The sequence below is a fragment of the Alnus glutinosa genome, chromosome 2 (genome assembly GCF_958979055.1).
Source record: "Alnus glutinosa chromosome 2, dhAlnGlut1.1, whole genome shotgun sequence".
Lineage (NCBI taxonomy): Eukaryota > Viridiplantae > Streptophyta > Magnoliopsida > Fagales > Betulaceae > Alnus > Alnus glutinosa.
In genome coordinates, this window is record NC_084887.1 from 35,398,280 (window position 1) to 35,418,066 (window position 19,787).

At 35.8% G+C, this 19,787-nt stretch overlaps 3 protein-coding genes across 5 annotated transcripts; all 3 read left to right on the forward strand.

The window, feature by feature from the left end:
* The first annotated feature begins 3,874 nt into the window (after positions 1 to 3,874).
* Positions 3,875 to 8,389, forward strand: LOC133859769 (uncharacterized). The gene is made up of 4 exons (XM_062295297.1): positions 3,875 to 4,137; positions 4,253 to 4,429; positions 5,917 to 7,461; positions 8,057 to 8,389. The coding sequence occupies exons 1-4, from the start codon at positions 4,120 to 4,122 to the stop codon at positions 8,087 to 8,089; spliced, it is 1,773 nt and encodes a 590-aa protein (XP_062151281.1). The 5' UTR covers positions 3,875 to 4,119; the 3' UTR covers positions 8,090 to 8,389.
* A 2,448-nt stretch (positions 8,390 to 10,837) lies between these two features.
* Positions 10,838 to 14,256, forward strand: LOC133859770 (GDP-mannose transporter GONST3-like). Of its 3 annotated transcripts, none has more exons than XM_062295299.1 (3): positions 10,838 to 10,995; positions 12,362 to 12,434; positions 12,680 to 14,256. In XM_062295299.1, exon 3 carries the CDS (start codon positions 12,680 to 12,682, stop codon positions 13,817 to 13,819), a length of 1,140 nt encoding a protein of 379 aa, XP_062151283.1. In that variant the 5' UTR covers positions 10,838 to 10,995; positions 12,362 to 12,434; the 3' UTR covers positions 13,820 to 14,256. The 3 variants fall into 3 exon arrangements, with proteins under 3 accessions (XP_062151283.1, XP_062151282.1, XP_062151284.1); XM_062295300.1 differs by lacking the exon at positions 10,838 to 10,995 and adding an exon at positions 11,652 to 11,669; XM_062295298.1 differs by lacking the exon at positions 12,362 to 12,434.
* A 2,424-nt stretch (positions 14,257 to 16,680) lies between these two features.
* Positions 16,681 to 17,473, forward strand: LOC133861581 (uncharacterized). Its single transcript, XM_062297374.1, has one exon. It carries the CDS (start codon positions 16,733 to 16,735, stop codon positions 17,312 to 17,314), a length of 582 nt encoding a protein of 193 aa, XP_062153358.1. The 5' UTR covers positions 16,681 to 16,732; the 3' UTR covers positions 17,315 to 17,473.
* The last annotated feature ends 2,314 nt before the right edge of the window (positions 17,474 to 19,787 follow it).

The following is a 19,787-nucleotide window of genomic DNA, read 5'->3' on the forward strand; positions in this document are numbered from 1 at the left end:
AATTATCGTGTAATTAATTAATAATATATCACATTTGATTAATCAATTAATTGGCTTTCATTTGACACGTTACGTGCCAATTATATGTACGACGTGACACAATTATTTTAAATTATAAATATAACATAATTAAAGTTTTTTTTTCTTTTTTTTTTAAAAAAAATTAAGATATATTTGTAATTTAAAGTGTTTGTGCCACGGCTCACGTGACACGTATAGTTGACGCATGACATTCATGTCAAATAAGAGTTATGTGACATTAATTTATCGGTCTTATGTGGCATTTATTAATTAATTGGATAATAAATTGACGATGATACCTATTTAAATGTATATAAGAATGTAAATGACCTCATTGTTGAAATTGAAAACTTAAAAACTATATGAAACTGCATAAAAAGATTAAATTTGATTTCCCCTCAAGTAAAAAGAAGGCGTTTCCATAATCTATATATACACCCCCTCTCTCTCTCTCTCTCTCTCTCTCTCTCTATATATATATATATATATCCATCATTTTGGATGTGAAAGTAATAATTTGTTTTAGTAAAATTAGTGTATAGATTGATGGGGTAGTATAAGCTTATTAGTATTTTTAGTAGCCTCAAAAAATAACTTTTTGGCTGTTTTGGTGAGCTAATTTGGTGAAATTGTCCAAAATGACTCCCTTAGAACATCCCTAGTGATCTCTCCATTTCAAAATTTTTACCAAAATTTGATGAAAAACTCGAAAAAATTCACTTCAACAAACTCTCTATAATTTCTCTATTTTGACTATTGTTAGAATTTCACTCCAAATTTGGTTCACAGATTTAATGAGCAATTGAATATTTAATTATTTCTCTCTCATTTCATTTCACTTTTCACTTTTCCATTCTCTTCATTTGTTCGGAGTGGTTACTTAAAACCAATAAAAAATTAATATATAGCTGAAATATAGAAATATTTGGAGAGTTTGATGTAAGAAGTTTGTTAAAGGTAGTAGTTAAAATAACAAAAGTAGATTTTTTAACTAAAATTTGGAGAGCTCAATAGGCAGGGGCAGGCGGAGGGGGGGGGGGGCATTTTTACCTAGCTGCAGTAGAAAATTTCTTACATGCCTTGCTTGCCCTCCCTCAACTGCGGATCAAGGGCAATCAACACCCACTCATCAAACATCATGCCACGGCAAACGAGTCAAGCAGCTCTGGGACGTCTGAAATTTTTCATGCTGACAGTTGCAATATTTTCAGGTTTTGAGGTTTATTTTATTTTATTTTATTTTATTTTATGGGAAAAGTACATATAACCCCCTCAAACTACCACTCAATTGTCAATGTACACCCTAAACTACCAATTGTGTTAATGTCCCCCTCTAAACTACCAAAAAATGTCAATGTTCTCCCTAAGACCAATAAAAAGACAAAAATTACCCTAATTTTTTTTGAATAAGACAAAAATGTCCTCATAAATTCAAAAAATTAAAACTAAAACTAAAAAACTTACAAAAAAAAAATAAAAAACTTTAAAAAAAAGTTATTTAAAAAAATTAAATAAAAAACGAATAAAATAAAATAAAAAAGAACAAGTTTTTTATTCTTTTAAAAAAAGCAAACAAAAAATAACAGAAATTTATTTTTTTTAAAAAAAAATAAATAAAACAAACGAAAAAAAGAACAACCAGTTTTTATTAAATTAAAAAACAAAAAGAACAATTTTTTTAAAGAAAAAAAAAACTGAATTTTTTTTTTAAAAAAAATAAAACAAATGAAAAAAAACCAGTTTTTATTAAATTAAAAAAACGAAAAACAACAATTTTTTTAAAAAAAAAAAACGAAAAAAAAAGCTGAAAATTATTATTTTTTTAAATAAAATAAATAAAAAACAGTTTTAATTTTTTATTATTTTTTTGGAATAAAATTTTGTTATTTTATATTTTTTAATAATTTTTTTTAGTTTTTATTTTATTTTAATAATTTTATGAAGGGCATTTTTGTCATTAGGGGGACATTGACATTTTTTGGTAGTTTAAGGGGGGACATTGACACAATTGGTAGTTTGGGGGGTACATTGACAATGAGGTGGTAGTTTGATGGGGTTATGTGTACTTTTCCCTTATTTTATTTTATTTTTTATAGATAGGTTTTGAGGCTTAGGTTAAATGAAAAGAGGGAAAAAACGAAGAAGACGCGTTAAACACACCGTTTAAATAACGTTTGTTTGTTTTACTGGTGGACCAAGGGCTTATCGCTTGTTTATTTTAACGCGTCAGTGGGCTCAGAACAAAAAAACTTGCGTCAATGACTCAATGGGCCTACTTTATAAACAAAAGCCCATATACTTGAAGAAAAACACGTCAGATTATCAACACATTAGTCCAAACTACCCCCTTTTTTTTTTTTTTCCCTGAGCCATCATCAATCCAAAGACTCCAAACTACTTTAGCTCTTATAATTACAGTACAACACAGCACAATCCAATTAAAAAAAAAAAAAAAAACCTAAAATATAGGTCTCAATAGATAAGGCCTACTTAAAAAACAAAAGCAAATATTTAAGTTCTTAATCTAGAAGGAAAGGCCGAGCAATAGAAAGGTCATTTACAATGAAAAGCAAAATTACAAATTACAAATTGCGATTTAAACTTCCACAAAATTAAGAAGACTGAAGTATGAAGTCGTTCTTTTAGTCTATCGATTTTTTTTTCTTCAAGCTTTCAACAAGTAAGATCAATTGCTTTTTGATAATTTCCCTTTTCTTAAAAAGTTTCAGGTATATAATCAAACTTTAATATTGATTAAGCTTTTATTTGTTTATAAAAATATATAGTTTTTGTTATATTTTTTAATTATATGAAAACTTATAATTGTAGTTAGCTAAGATTGTGGAGAATAACAATGATTTCATTAAGATCTCTAATCAAATTTTAAATGAGCTCACGTCGAGGTAAATTTAGCATATTTGTCGGTAGATCATTGCTTAAGAAAAAAAAATATGATTATCGTTCTAATGATAAAGACCAACTTGAAGAGTGGCACAATAAATTATATATTACATTTATATGCTTTAAACAATATTTAAATTTTGTTAAATTATTAATTTATTTCGTTAGTTATATTTTTTTTAGTATTTTAATCGTTTTTTTTTCATTTATAATTTTTATTTTAAAAAAAATCTTGACCTCCCTGACTCAAAGTTCTAGCTCTGCCACTGTTAGTAGGGATACTCTAACAGCCTCATCTGGTGAAAATTTTTTAGTAGTGAATAGTATTCACCAACAATAGTGAACATTGTTATTCTCTATCATACATGTTCTCTATCATACATCACACACAACCTCATTTTTTAAAAAAATTATTTAAATGGATTAATAATAGTAGATAGTTAAAATGATAAAGTTTCTGGGGTACTTTAAAAAAGTGGATGACTGAAATAAAGAAAAGTAATTTTTGATTATTTTGACTAATAAAATTTGATAAAACTAATAAAAATGCTATATGCTTTAAAAATTGACTAATTAAATCAACAAAAATAAATTATAAAGAAAAGTTAGGACAACAAACTTTATACTAGGGTGCCTTTCAACAAAAAGAAAAAAAAAAAAAAGAAAAGAAAAAAAGGAAAAAAAGTGTTCTTGTATATTCATCAAAAAGGAGAACTGTGAACAAAAGACTTGGCACACACGAAACCCATGCTAACGGTATAAATTCGAATTTTAAAAAATGAAAAAGTCTTTCCGTGACCCGCCCGTTCGAAAGGCAGACCTGCATCGCCTTACGAAAAGGTTCCTCCCAGTGGGGCCCTCCCTTTTCTCTGCGCGCCTTTCATTACAAAAAGACGAAAGAAACCCATTTCGCTAAGCAAAGCAGAAAGAAACAATAACGTCGTTGCCCCTTCAAACTTCCGTCCTTGTCCTTGTCATTGGTCAACATCTAGGATCTAGCCTTCTCACTTCTCACAACAAAACCCCCACCAAACCTCTCAGACAATCTCGTAATTCGAAATCAAAATCAGGGGCAATTCCGAAATTACCGAAAAGTTCGTAACAGACACAGGTAGTATAGTACCAATGAAATAACCTCCCTCTTCACTGCTCACTGGTCTCAAGGTCTGAACCCCGAAATAACGCCCACTCACAGTCATGGAAGACGAAGCCCAGGTAACTAACAACCTAACCACCGAACGCTTCCACTTCAACCACCGCTAGATTCGATTTCTGCATTTTTTTTTTGTTTGGTTTTAAAAACTTGAACTAAAACGTCTGTGGGACGCAGAAAATATTGGCGTTGAAGAGGGCGTACGCGGAGATAATTCTGAACACGGCGAAGGAGGCGGCGGCGCGTGTAATGTCGTCGGAGAGGAAAGCGCGTAGCTTTCAGCAGGATCTGCGCGCCACCAAGGACGAGGCGCTCCGAATGCTCCTCCGCCTTAAGCAAATGATGGATTCCAAGGTCCGGAATTATAATCTAATTAATGTCGTTTGATTTTAACCAATTCGCGTTTTGATTTTTAAAGTTTGGTTCTTGGACGATCGTTAAGTGTGACATTGCCATTGGGTTCTTTTCGTTTTTCTTTCTTTCCGTTGAACCAAACAGAAGGGAAACGATTGCCTTAAAAAATATTTGAATTACAGAACCCAATATGTTCGCAATTTGGAAAATTTCTTACTTCCAGCTTATTATTTAATTTCGATAGTCGCCATCTTCTGGTAAACTGTTAATTTTAGTTTCTATTTTGTTCATTTGTACTTCTAAGATGCCAATACCACCTTTGTGTAAGCAATACAGAAAGGATGGAGTTGTACTTTGGGTTTTGAGCAGGGAATAAGAATGACTGAAGAAAAATGAAATGCCTGTTTTAGATAATATGTTTTGGTAGGATAATTGGGTGCTTAATGGTCTGATCTCAGCTACATTAGAACCAGCTACTTTTTCAAGTTAAATGTTTCTCTGTTTGGTATGAAATGTCCTCAAATATCCAATCATAATGTGTCACTGTTTGGTCTTTTGAGGTATACCTAGTCACATGAGTAATGGGAGTCCACTATGTTCTCCTCAAAATTGTTTTGATAAAAAAAATGTTGAGTTTGGTCTGGACACGACCTGTTCCATAAAGAAAACAAGGAAAACAAGAAGTGTTGGCCAGAAAGAAATCTATACTCTTTTTTTTTTTTTTTTTTTTTTTCCCTATTTAATGATGGGAAAAGGGTTACAAAGGGTGGGGGGTGGCTTCCTTGCCACTTCTAATTCTAATGGAAGGAAAAATGGGTATGTGAGTGAGAATGCTTCCAAACACACAGTGGGAAGCGGCTTATTTAGCAACTTGATGTGCACGAAAATTGGCACATCTAGAAGTCTTCAATGCAGTCCACTTCTCAACGAGAAGCAGCTGCTGTTGGAGGTCGGCAATAATGGGGGCACATGGCCAGTCAATGAATAAGTGGCCTTTGTTGATGGCCAAAAAATTTTCAACAGGGAATTGCCTTCTAATATGAGGGTAGGGTAGCCATGTAAGATGGCTAATACCCTTGTTTCTTATTATTTGATGTTTATTGCTTTTATGCCTCTTTCTCAATCTACCTTAACTCTTATAAGAGTATCCCACCTTCCCATAAAACAGAAAGCATTAATTCTTGGAAGCATTCTACATTTCAGTTGTTGTTTACAAATTCGTTCAATTAATATGTTGTTGAGGATGTCATTCATTGACGATGGGAATGGGATCTGCAAGGTCTGGGTTCAATTTGGAGGTCTGCCCCTTTGCGTAGTCTTAGTAATACAATCAAATTAAATGCATTGCTCATCCAAATCCACTAGAAATTTCATTGCATTAATATTTAAGAGGAGGCTTTTCACTTACAGTGCTTGTTCTGGTATTACTTTTTCTAAGATGCTGTAAACAAATAATACAGAATTGACCCGCATGTTCTCCTTTACAGACAACTGAAGCAGATATGACATCGTTGAGCCAGCGGAGACGGATAGAAGAGCTTGAAGCACAGCTCAATGAGGCAGAGGATGTGATAGCTGATCTTAGAACAGAGTTGAAGCAGTTATGGGATGCGTTGGAGAAGGCGAAAAGCAACCAAATGCAACGTTTAGATGGAAGAATCATGAAGGAACATGGATCTTCTCATGAAAACACAGCTCCTGAGCCCATCATACCCTCTCCTTCAAGTTCTGGACTTGAAGCTGTGACAGTTTCCAAAATGAAGAATGCACCATTGGATCAGAGAGTTTCAGTTAATAAGTGCTGTAATACAACTAAAGAAACTAAACAATTGGGTGTTTCTCTGTTGGATAACTATTATGCTCATAATTCTGACTTTGCCTCCATAATCATGAAACACAAGCAGCCTGAGCTGTACAGAAATGGATTTTCACAGAGAATTCGTGCATTTGAAAGAAACTTCCCGCATGGCAAAGTGCCTCCTTCTGGAGATGTAGATGATCAACATTCCCTCGAAAAGAATGAGTTGATCACTAAAGCTATTGATAAGGACGAAAGAAGATGTCATGTATCCTCAACTTGGACCAGTAACATGGAAATGATGAGGAACTCAACTGGAGAAGAAGTAAAGAAGCCTCTGAAGAAGGTCTGCATGTCACGAAGAAGGAAGACTCGATTTGGGAAAGCCAAAGCTACTTCAAGGAAGTCCTGTCCCCGTCCTGGTCAGCTTATGAAACTTTGTCAACCATCTTCTTTTCTTTCCTGTCATAAAACATACTCAATCAACGGGAACATTAAATCTGCTGACGGTGCCTGCACTCAACCACCTATCAAGGTAGACAAAGAGGAAGTCAAGACTGTTCTCAATGGGAAAGGAAAAAAGATGAATAGTGGGGATGCTATTGTGTCATTCAGACCTCTGCCTGTTCTCTCCCATTGCAGAACTTCTTCATGTTCAGGCAATGGAAATGTCAAATCTGGTGAAGATAGTTTGAAAGTAAATGAAACCAAATCTGGGATTAAGCCATTGACCCGCTTGGCTCCAGGATTGACATTAATTAAACATTATGCAGATCCTATATCAGGTTCTACTGATCTTACTGTGAGCATTAGGGCGATTAATAAACCTGGACCTATCCAGAATGCAGTGGAGGACATGGAGTTGGTAGACAAGTCTGTGTTGGTAAAACATGAAGGTGATGCTGCAGAGAATTTGATTAATCTGAGCTCTGAGTTGGACGTTGGGATGATCAATGTACCACTGATGAACTCCTCTTTGAAAGATGTTGAAGCATCTGAAGCATCTAACGGTTCTCCTAGTCGAGTGGACAACAATAGGCTTCTGAGGTACACCTTTCAGAGGAAGCGCAAGAGGGAATCCTCTAGAAAGCCGGATGAAAATACTTCTTTTGAAAACAGCACCATTAAGAGAAGGGCTGGAGAAAAACAAAGTGGTGCATCGGAGCTACAAGATTGTAGCTTAGGTAATGGATCATCTAGAGATAGTCGCCGACTGGCTCAGGTTGCGCGTCAGGTGGGTTTTCCTTCCCTCCCTATTGCTCTCTTGATTGTGTCCAAACCTAAGATACCCTACTATGATCTCTTATAGAAGTGAATAATGATTTATGCCTGCTCAGTAATTCTGAATATTTTATAGGCTATGATATATGAATTATGCACACATGCAAGTGGTGAAGTTACTATGCGTGTTTGGCCTAATTAATACTGGGGCAGGAGATGTGGTTCATTAGGCAAATTATTTTGTGTTTTAACATTTTTATTGAATGTTGGTGGAAAGAAATAAAGATCTGAAGAGTTGTAAAAGTTTCACAAGGTGGTTGGGACCATAAGTTCAAATGTTTTTTGGTAGTGCACAAAATAGTTTCTTTCGTTGTGGTAGAATTATAATCAGATTCCTAAGAACGTCATACTGCCATTGATAATACGAATTGTTTATATAGGTGGATGCATTGATTGATAAAATGAGTTTTTGTTACCCAAATATACTATCACTGGTTTCTTTGGCTTTTCGGTGCTCTCAGTGCGTAAGTACTCGCTTGTCGAGTTTTATGTTTATAGATGATTAAGCTTGTCTAATCTTGTATTTTTTCTTTTATGATATTGTGCAGCTTATTTCTTTGTCTGGGAAAAGATGGTGGTAGTAATGGTGGCTGTTTCTTACATCCAATGAGGAGAAAGTTGGATATGATTGGCAACACTAACCTTTGCTAGGTGATTCTCAAGAAAATGCTTTTGTGAAGAAATCTATAGATGTCGGCTGGCTGCATGAGAGAGAGAGAGAGAGAACTAGTAATCTGCCATTACATGTCTATTAACTTCTAGTCCTTGCTGCATTTTCAATTTTGTTCTATAAAATTGAACACTCCTGTCAAATCTCCTCCAATGGAATATAGATGTTACTTCAAACGGGCAAGCTCTAATGCGATTTGCATCTTTAGTAATTTTCTGATGGTTTGTCATTAAATGCCGAATTTCTTTATGTACAAGTTGAGGCATTGAAGTTTAGACAACTACTTTTGTTCACAAATAGACATTCTTCTGCTTTTGGATCTCCATACTTTGACTCAAATCTATTTTCTTCTCACTCATGTAGGGCAGGTAATGGTTGCCATCTGGAAGGTGTTACGATTTCAGGAATGGGCAAAAGAAATAAACGGGAAATTTTCCTTTTTTTTTGTTAATTTTTTAGTATAATGACCTACGTGGCATAGTGGATTTTGAATACAAGTGGCACATTTTTATTGGATTTACGTAAAAATAGGGAACAACGGGCACTTCTACTGTTAAAAAAGGAAAATGATAGAAATACTCAAGCTGCACAACGAGTACACAACAGTAAGACACAATAAAGTGAGGAGAAATGATTAAAACAACACCAAGGCACAACACATGGGCCCAACACCAAGGCACAATGGAATGAGGCCCACACATGGGCCCCACTCCATTGTGCCTTGGTGTTGTGTCATTGTTATGTAGTGTGAGTGTAAGGATCGCTCCTAAAGTGAGTCCTATACATTGGGTCCCACTCCATTGTATCTTGGTGTTGTGTACATGTTGTGCACTGTAAGTGCAAGAATCACTCCCCATTAAAAAATGGAGAAATGATCCCTACACTCATTTCTCATAACAGTCCCACAACAAGCTGACGTGGCTGGTAATATTTTATTATTATTTTTGTTTTCTTTTCTTTTCTTTTTGTAAAAAAATAATAAAATATTATCAACTACGTCAGCTTGTTGTGGGGCTGTTGTGAAAAATGAGTGTAGGGATCATTTTTTTAAAAAATAAAGTGTGTAGGGTCCACTCCATGTATGAGGTTATTGTACTATTGTTATGTGGGTGTAGTATACTAATCAATTTCCTTAAAAAATTGGCTAAAATCAAGACCAAACCGTTTATTTATTAAATGGTCAAAATTTAAAAAGAAATGCTAAATATTATAGTCTTATTCCACTTCTATTTCATTGATTTGAGTTGATATGACCGTGTACTGTCATGGTTTTGTGGGTTTTGTGTGGGTTCAATGGATTGGACTGATTGGTAACAATAGCATCTTCAAAAAAAAAAAAAAAAAAAAAGGATTGGTAACAATAGCTTGCATGGTTGACGCAATGGCGGCAATGCTATGTCAGTCGAGGGGGGTGGTAAAGATGAAATGCGAATGTAATACTTACGTTTAGGTGTTTAATTTTTGAAATTAAAATAAATTTTTATTTTGTTCATGTATTTTTAAAATTTAATTTTTTAAAAAAATTAAATTAAATATGATTTGTTTAGAAAAAGTTGAATAAAATATTATTTGTTTTTAAAAAAATTAAATAAAATATAATTTATTTTTGAAAAAAAAAATTAAAATCATATTATTTCTCCGTTTGTTTCGACGTAAAATGATTTCCGTCGTAAAATGGAAAATGGTTTCAGAGAAGTCATTTTTCTTGAAAATATTTTTCGCCTAAAACATTTTTCAGTGTTTGGTGCATACAGAAAATCACAAATATTTTTCATATTTTCATTCAATCATATTAACCTATAAAAATTAATTTTTATTCAAAACATATAAATATAAATATAAAATAATATAAAAATCATAGATGACGAGATTCGGTCACTGGCCGACAAGATTCTGACCATTTTTACCTGATATTGACTAATATAGCCAGAATTCGAGATAAAAGCCGGAATCCGGACAGTTTCGTCGGAATCTGAGATAGCCGAATTCCTGCGAAAGTGGCCGAATTCCGGCAGTTTCGACGGATTTCGGCCATCTGGCCAGATCCGTCCAGCCAGTCAGCCTGGAACCGGCCTCTCTGGCCAAGGCCGGCCGGGATCCAGCTAGATGGCCGGAATCCGACCTTTTCCGGCCAGATTGGTCGTTGGAATCTGGGCTGACCGGATTCCGGCGAAGGTGGCCGGATTCCGTTGCCAGATACCAGCGACATTAACCGGATGTTGTGGATTCAGATACATGCAATATTTCGATGGTGGTCGGCTGCTTGAACGTGAAGGTCGACTGTATTGTTTAAAATAGATTAACCGCGTCTGGCGTCTTCGGAAAACGATTTACGCTTTCAAAAAGCGTAAATCATTTTTCGAAATTTACTAAGCATTTTTGGTCAAACAGAAATAATTTTTCGGTTGACTATTATTTTCGCCCCTACCAAACACTGGAAAATGCCGAAATCATTTTTCAGAAATTATTTTACTCCGAAACAAACGAAGCATTAGTTTTTTTCTTTTCTTTTTTCTTAGAAATGTATACTTTTTTTGAATCGAAGTAGAAAATTAATAATTCACTAAAAATATTTTGACATTTGCCGAAACACCGCAAGCATAGACCAAGCTATTTTATAAGCGAAAAGAAAGCAAAAATATAAAAGAAAAAGAAAAGGAATCAGCTTCCTTGACTGGTTGAGGCAGAGGCACTGGCAGCTCCGCTTAAAGTAGCCCCTTTCTCACCGCTTCGGTGTTCGGTTTAGGCCTCAATCCCGTACCAATCATTATCAGGCTGCCGGAGTCTGCTAGTTCGAAGACAAATTTCTAGCCACAGGTAAGCATGAAAGCAAAATGTGGTAAATATATATATATATATATATTATTTTCTTTCACTTTCTTTAAGTTTCTCTACCGCCAAACAGAGGTGGATGTCTATGGAATTCATTTAGGTGGAAGCCTCAACAGTTGATTGTAGTTGTAGTTTGTTTTCTTTGAATCTTTTATTTTGTTTTATTCCACATTTTGGTATATTTAATTCACCTTATTTTTGCGTTAATTTCTTCTCAAAGTTTTGTTGAAATTGCAAGTGTATGACTCCAACTTGGGTCGAATTAAGCAAGCGCATAAATTCTGGAATAAAGATTGTGGTTCATGGAGACTGCATTTGTTTCAGCCTCGAATCCGAATTCTGCTCCCTACCCTCAAATTCAATAAATAACTCCAGATCTTATATACTCGTTATTTGAGATGCGTCTTTGTATGAAATGTGTCTATGGATAAGATTTGATACTGGATTTAGGAATCAAGCAAATATGCATTTATTCGTCGTTACCTACATGAGCAAGATTCTTTTAAAGATTTGTTTGCATTGCCTTTTGGGTTTGGATCGATGGTGCTCATAGGCAAGGACTTGGTCACACTAGAAACTGGTTTGCCCATGCCTCTCCAATGGAGACCTAATTTCATGGCTTGCTCAATGCCTTTCAATGTTCACATGCATAATAACTGGTTAGCGAGTGCAGAACAATCATTTGTTTGAGGAAGCAATGCTATGTGTTTAATATCAGAAAATTATCTATTACAGAATGATTTAGTGAGTCAAAAGTAGTTATTATGAAGTAATGGTCTGGTGCTGTTGTTCCTCAAGGTAGGGAGTTTAATATGCATGTCTTGTAGCACATGTCAGTTGTTCTTTTGCATGTGATGCTGGAATCTTGCTCAGCATCTAATAATCATGTATGAAAAAGGCTTGAATTATTCTGGTTGGTTTTAGGGGATTGATGTTTCACACTATGTCAGAAATTTTGAATTTTGCAATAGGCATCAAGCATTGAACTCTAAAGAAGTTTTGCTTTGTCTTCAGTTATTGGTTGGTTCTATTATATGATAAGATGTAGGTTTGATATGTCCAAAAATTCCAAATGACGATGTTAACAAATATAGTTTTGTTACCTCAGTTCTATTATTTGTAATGGTGGCTCTCCGAATTACTTTTTGTTGAGCTGTTTATGTCTTTTTGATACGTTTCTCGCATCGTAACACAATTTGATATTATGTAATCAACAAATGTCGCTTCTTATTAGACCTTAAAACTTTTCATGCTAAGTTGTATGGCCTTTTCCTTTTTTTTGTTGCTTCCTATCCTCAGAATTACTTACAGAGTACTTATACTAAAAGAGGTGTGGTTTCCTATTTCGCAGGCACCTTTGAATAGACTTATGTGAATGTCAATGGTCTTATTAATATGGTTTAGATTGAATTCATTAGAACAAGGTTGGTCGAGCACCTATTCCATCTTTCTGTTGCCTAATTAATTTATGGCCTGTACTATTTGTTACTTGTAAGAAGAGAAGTTTCCTCATTTGTGTTTTCAACTTTGACATGAGTTCTTCTGCTTATGGAGTCTAATGTTTTAGAATGATTTCCTTTGGAGATGTAAACAATTCATCCTTTAGAACCCATGATAAGAAATTTAGCCCTTATAAGTTGACTAACATGAATTTCTGATTCACTTTTAGATGTCTAGTAACAATAATGATGCGGAGAATCCAAGACTTGGTGCCAGCCAGAAAGGTCCAAAAGCTCCTACTCCCTCTGGTGAAATCCAAACAAACTGGTACAATGGCCTACTCCAGCAAGCCTCAGTCTATGGTATAGCTGCTGGTTACTGCATATCTGCATCTTTGCTTTCCATCATCAACAAATGGGCGGTCATGAAATTTCCTTATCCTGGGGCATTAACTGCTTTACAGTACTTCACAAGTGCAGCTGGGGTCCTCATTTGTGGATGGCTTAATTTCATTGAGCGTGACACACTTGACCTTTTAACCATGTGGCGCTTCCTGCCTGCAGCAATTATATTCTATATTTCTCTTTTCACCAACAGTGAGCTCCTTCTCCATGCCAATGTTGACACATTCATTGTCTTCCGTTCAGCAGTTCCCATATTCGTTGCAATAGGAGAGACCCTCTTCTTGCACCAGCCATGGCCGTCAATTAGAACATGGACCTCACTTGTCACTATCTTTGGAGGAAGCGTGCTTTATGTTCTAACAGATTACCAGTTCACAGTCATGGCTTATAGCTGGGCTCTAGCTTACCTGGTAAGCATGTCCATAGATTTTGTTTACATAAAGCATGTGGTCATGACCATCGGTTTGAATACTTGGGGTCTCGTATTGTACAACAATCTTGAGGCTCTCCTACTGTTTCCTTTGGAGCTGCTTATTATGGGTGAATTGAAGAAGATAAAGCATGAAATCACGGATGAGTCAGATTGGTACTCTTTCCAGGTGGTTTTGCCAGTGGGCTTATCATGTTTGTTTGGTTTATCAATCTCTTTCTTTGGTTTTTCTTGTCGGAGGGCAATTTCTGCAACAGGGTTTACTGTTCTTGGTATAGTGAACAAGCTATTAACGGTTGTGATTAATTTTGTTGTTTGGGACAAGCATTCTACATTTGTGGGAACAGTGGGGCTTTTGATTTGTATGCTTGGTGGGGTTATGTATCAGCAGTCTACAATCAAAAAGCCTAAAGAGGCAAAAGAAGTAAATGTAGAAGAGACTGACGGGGAACAACAAAAGTTACTTGAAATGCAATGCAACACAGAAAGTAAAAGCAATCAGAAGGATGTTATTGAATCAGAAGTGGGAAAATGAAAGGGCTTATATAAATCAGCATCATTAAATTCTTATTGCTGTAAAATTCATTTCTTAGGTCCAGTTTTAGTGATTGGCAAATTCTTGAGTGTGGCAACTTGTCATCTGATCGACCTTGAAGGTTCATTTATGAAAGAATACTACTGTCACAGTGCAGGTTAAGGAAAGGTTCAGACATGACTGACTGGGTTGAATTGGCTCTTTGTTTGATCCCTACTCATATTCTACTGTAATGGAACCAATTTGACCTAGAATATATGGTGAGAGGTAATACTTGCATTCTTTTCATTGTAACCCCAGTAGCAGTGCCTTCGATTTTGATATTGATGCATTCTAGAATGCATCCATCAGATAGAGTGAACATGGTTCAATTTAGTGATTGGTAAAATTCTCATGGATCTTAAAATCCAATTGATCAATAATATGATCATTCTTTATTTTGTTTTTATCAGAACTAGTCTTTCTTTTGAATTTCAGACTTCTAATTCTCGATCTCTTTAGTCACCTCTGGACTTGATTTATTTGTTACTTAATTGTTGCTAAATCTGCCCAATTCCCTCTTCATGTATGTCTGTCTGATGCCATGAGAAGTAGAGCCCAAAGATAAACCACATTACATCGCAGACCCAATAGCCTATGTCTTCCATCCAGAATTCTGGTCCACCCACTACCTAATGCAATCTACTTCAGATTTCATAGTATGCAATTTTTCCAATGAGAGTGGCGACCTTAAAAAATTATTGACAAAGAGATTTCAGAAACAACGAAACTTGAACAAGCTCTGAACCTCTCAAGCCCACACTCCATGACGCAGCAACAGCAAAGAACTTGTAAGAACAGAACAAAACAACACAGAAGGGAAGCAACTGGCGTCTCGCCACTCACCAGGAAGGAAAACAAAGTTATCTCAACTCCAAGGATTTTGATTCAAAAACAAGTAATGGATAACAAAGATGAGATAGTACGGTGGCAATGGGCCAGTTGTTGGAGCAGAGCGTAGCATAGCAAAGTGAACAGAGCGGAGAATATGAGTCATTTGTTCCCACAAGATTGTTTAATATCGTATTTTTAGTCCAATCAATTCAATCTCTGACTTCAGACTTCTGTTGGTGACTAACAATTAACATGTATATAGCCAAGTTTGGCAACTGGCATGGCTAAGGCAAACGCTTACCCAAAGAGAAATTTGAAATATTAAGAAGCCAAAGCAACACAAAGAGGAGCAAGAGAAAAGTTCTCTGCTCGATTGCTGCTGAAGAAGTACAATCCAACATGTAGGGTCGTTTTCTGATGAGTTAGGTATCCAACAAAGCGTGCTTTGGATCGTCACGTTTCATTCATTCCATTGCTCTCATCAACCGGCAAAAATCTGCTTCATCACTGTCAATCTGTTTTCCTTTTGGTTAAAGGCATGAACAGGAGAATATTTTCCACTTTTACCTTTAATTGGTTCTGTAGCGTTTCTTAAAGCTTCACACTTTTCTAGTCTCTGCCTTTTTGTTTTTTCAAAAAAACGAAGACACAGGATTGCAGATTAATAAGTTTGCATCATAGATTTCGTATAAGTACTATGTTTACATAATCAATTCAACGCTAGTGAGAAAGAATGATTTGAATCATATTTTTAATACTTTCTAATTAGCAAGATTTTTAACTAGTGGTAATGACCTATTGGCTATTGCCCTAATGGTACGTTCCTCTATGGTCAGAGTGGCATGTGTTTCTGTTTAACAGTAGGAGGAGATTGTGATTTTGGGTGCAAATTTGGATTTCTAGAGTATAGTGCATACACCATGCTAGTCCCTTCACACATGGGCTGGAGTGAGGCCATTGTAACATTGCACAAAAAATAAAAGGTCTTCAACTATAATTTAACGGAAAGAGATTTTCTAACAATTTTGACAGTAAAATTACTTGCAATTTGGACAATAAATGGTTAAAGATACCCACATGAATTTAAGAGATCTCAACTTGGCAACTTACATTGCCAAGTCCGAGGCAATTGGCACTTGGCATGGCTTTGTTTGAATGTAACCCATGTGTTGTTTTGGCCCAAGTCGGCCTACTTCTCGGTTTTAGGCACATGTTGGCCCGTTGCCAACTACCAATGTTGCCACCTGCCATCGTTGTTGGCCGCCTACCAAACCCTGTCTCCTCCAACAGCGTCCGCTGTTAGTCTTCATCATCTACCTCTGTTTTCTGTTATGCTTGAGTTTGAAGGAAGAAGTTAGAATATATGAAAAATATATTATATTTTTCGTATATTCCATATTTTGTTCATACTAAAATATTCTCTATTTACAAGTTAATTGTAATCAAATTATGAGAATTTGATTATTATACTTATACTTACTCTATACCCTACAAATATGAACATTTACATTGTAAATAAAAAAGTCAATGAACATAATGTAGGCTTTAGAACTACTTCAAGATGGTGTTCATAGGTATCTAATACCGAATTACCCATAATTTTTTTGTCTTGCTTTTCTCTTTTTTGCTTCAATTTTTATTCTTATATTTTAGATTTATACACAAATTTCAACCATAAGCGTGCACGCTAAGTCGCTAATCATAAACAAAAAACAAGCTTAGAGCATAAACAAAAAACAAGCTTAGAGCTAATTGGTTGGGGGCAATCATATAGCTACAGATCTTGTGCTGCACTAGTGCAGACACACTGTCTGCTTGTCTCCCAATGTAGCTCCCCTTTCACCACTATCATTACAGCTGCCACTCAAAACAAAGCCTCGCACGCCAATTTGCAAAGGAAATGCAAACAAAAAAAAAGGGGCCCCGAGGCATTTAGTAAATGAACCAAAACTCTCGGGCACTTCACTTTCCCATTCTCTATAAAAGTGTGACGCCCCAGAACCAACTCCTCTTAAGATAGGCTGCGAAAAAACACACTATATGGAGGTGAGGAAGATACAGAGTACTGAGAGAGTAACAGAAGAGAGAGACCATGAAGATGATACTATAAACACAGTTTTGTTCACAGCTGGCGCAGCTCTTTTAATGGCATGTTTGAAGCGCGCCATGATAACGTGTCTAGTCGAGCAGTGGCGCGCGTGGGTGTTTCTCGTCCTCAACCTCGTCCTCTTAGCCATTCTTTTCACGTCTGTACGCTCCGGCGCCTCCAACGAAAACCAAGAATATTGCAATATTGTCGAGGATGTTGGAACGAAGAAGACTGAAAGGAAGAAGAACAGGAGGCACTGTACGTGGTCACCACAAGTTGAAGAACATAAAGACTCCCACGAAATGCATAGGAAAAGAAGTTTGGGGAACATTGAGCGAGTTGAAGACCACCACCACCACGCAGAGGCTAATCCAATAAGGCTGTCAAAGGAGGAGCTGAATGAGAGAGCGGAAACTTTCATTGCCATGTTCAGGCAGCATTTGGTCACAGATGCTGAGAAAGGTAGACGCCAGCTCTTTCACAAACCACAAGGAGCTAAAATTTTGAACTTTCAACAGGGGTCTAAAACATGACCCTCTCCCCTCAGGGGTCAAGTGTTTAAATCCAGAAGTTTAGGGGTTAAATAATATTTGATATTATTATTATTATTTTAGGATTTTGTCATGTCAAAATTTGGTTTTGGTAGTCCCAACTCCCATTCACAGTAAAAACCAAACTATCCCTGTTTTTCATGCGGACTGAATAGAAAGAAAACTGCTTATTAGATGAGTTTCAATTCGACCACAATATTTTGACATATTTCTGTTTCAAGCTGTGTTAAAAGTTGCATATTATAGGCACAATCCTATCATAGATTCAAAAGCATGGGCCCGATGTACAGAACTTCCAATCCAATCCATTCAATTTAGTTTGAACCTCTATTAAATGGTCTGTAGGCCCACAAAGGGTTGCGAGGTCCAGTTGGAAGGTGGGCTCTGCACACAGTACTGTGTGGGATAAATGAGCCTCACAAACTTGTCTCTTTGGACAATTTAAGCAACTCAATTGTAGGTAATTGCGATCCATTATTTGATAGGTTTAACTTGCACAGTTGCACTAGATTATATGGTATCCGGGTTGGAATAATTCTGTTCGGACAATTCAATTGTAGACGATGAGATCCGTCGTTTGGGTAACCCAATTTGGGGATGCTGATCCGTCATAATTTTATGGGCCTTTTTAGGGTTTTGGGCTGGGGGATCTTTTAGATAATACAAGTTCAGTATTCTTTATTGAGATCGAAATACAAAAAGTAGAAACTTTTGACGTTTTAGTTTACCTTTCACTTAAAAAGCTGTTTTCTTCCTTTCAAACAATGTTTCGATGGGGAAGGATATTTTCAGGAAGAACTTCGTCTATAATTCTTAATTTTTTTATTTTTTTATTTGTGAAATAAGAGTATTCTCAATGGGCTTTTTACTTCAAAAATTTTACCAAATTTTGGTAAAAGTTGTCAAAACTCTCGATGCATCAAACTCTTTAAATTTTTTTTAAAATGGTGAACGACAAAAACCCTCTTGATGTTTAACCCCCCAAATCATTTTTCTATTCATTTTTTAATTATTTTCTTTCAGTTTTTCGTCAAATCCTTGCAAGGGGAATCGATCTCCTTCAATTTGTGATATTTAAATAGTTAAAGTAGTTGCTCCAAAACCAATGAAAAATAATATATACTTAAAATACAGAAATGTTTAAAGAGTTTAATGTAGGAAACTTTTTAAAAGTGATAGTTAAACATAAAAAAGTAGATTCTTTCACTAAAATTTAGTGAAATTTTAAAGAGTCCATTAAAGATGATCTAAGTATCTAAACTTTAAAACGTCTTAGTTTAGGGTATCCATCTTTTAATTTTTTTTAATTTCAACCATTCGTTAGAATTTTTCATTAAATTCTGTCAAAATTTTCAAAATACTCATTTAAAAAAAAAAAAGAAAAAAAAAATTGCCACTGATTTAGGTTTTGGTCAGAAATTAACGGAATTTGCAAAAATACTCATACCTGAATTTTATTTTATTTTTAATATTTTTTTTAAAAAAATAAGGGTATTTTTTTGATAGGATTTAACGAAAAATTCTAACGGACGGTTGAAACTGAAAAAAATTGAAAGATAGATACCTTAAATTGACACATTTTAAAGTTTGGATACTTTATTTCAAAAGTAATAAAAAAAAAAATCAAAGATTATAAGTAAAATTATCCCTCATTTTTATTCATTTGAAATTGAAAGGAGTCCGTTTCTTATTTTAAGAGGGACAAAATTGTCATTAAAAAAAAAAAAATGTTGATCCTTTCGAGTGAAATGGAGATGTGAAAGGGAGAGGATCGTATTCCTGGCCCGGCCAAAATATTATCATAAGGGCATTTTCATTGTCCTTGTCACTAACTTTTGGTACATGTAAGGCAATCTTTTTTTTCTTTTTTTCTTTTTTTTTAATAAGTACATCAGAAACTATTACAATTAAAACTTAAAACAACAAAAACAGGAGGGCTTGGGCAACCCAAATTGAAAACTAAGAAGGAAAGTACGCGGGGGCAATGCTTCCGAAGATGCGGGCCCTTTGGCTCGAGGCACTGATGCCACAAAGCCGGAGTCACCAGTAAAGGTGATATCACAAGTGTATTGAGTCACAAGGACCCAAACACAAATACAGGGGTAAACCGGGGGGGAGGAATACAACAAATAAGCCCAAAACAACGAAAAAATAAAAACACAAACAGTAACAGCAGAAGTCCGGTAGGAGGAGGAGTAGTGGGAGCCAGCCGAGACGGCGCGTGAGGAACACGCGCCGCCGAAGGGAGACCTCTCAGCAACAGGGAACGCCGGTTTCGCCCGGGACCACCGATGGCCGAAGTGGTGGGAGGCTGTGGGAGCAAACAGGGTGGTCACGCGCCGGCCAGAGCGAAAAACGCTCTGGAGCGTGCAAGCCACGCGCTGGGGAGGAGGCGGCGGTGGAAGAACTGGAGACCATCGGTGGAAGCCGGAGACGCCGGAGAACCCGTTGGTGA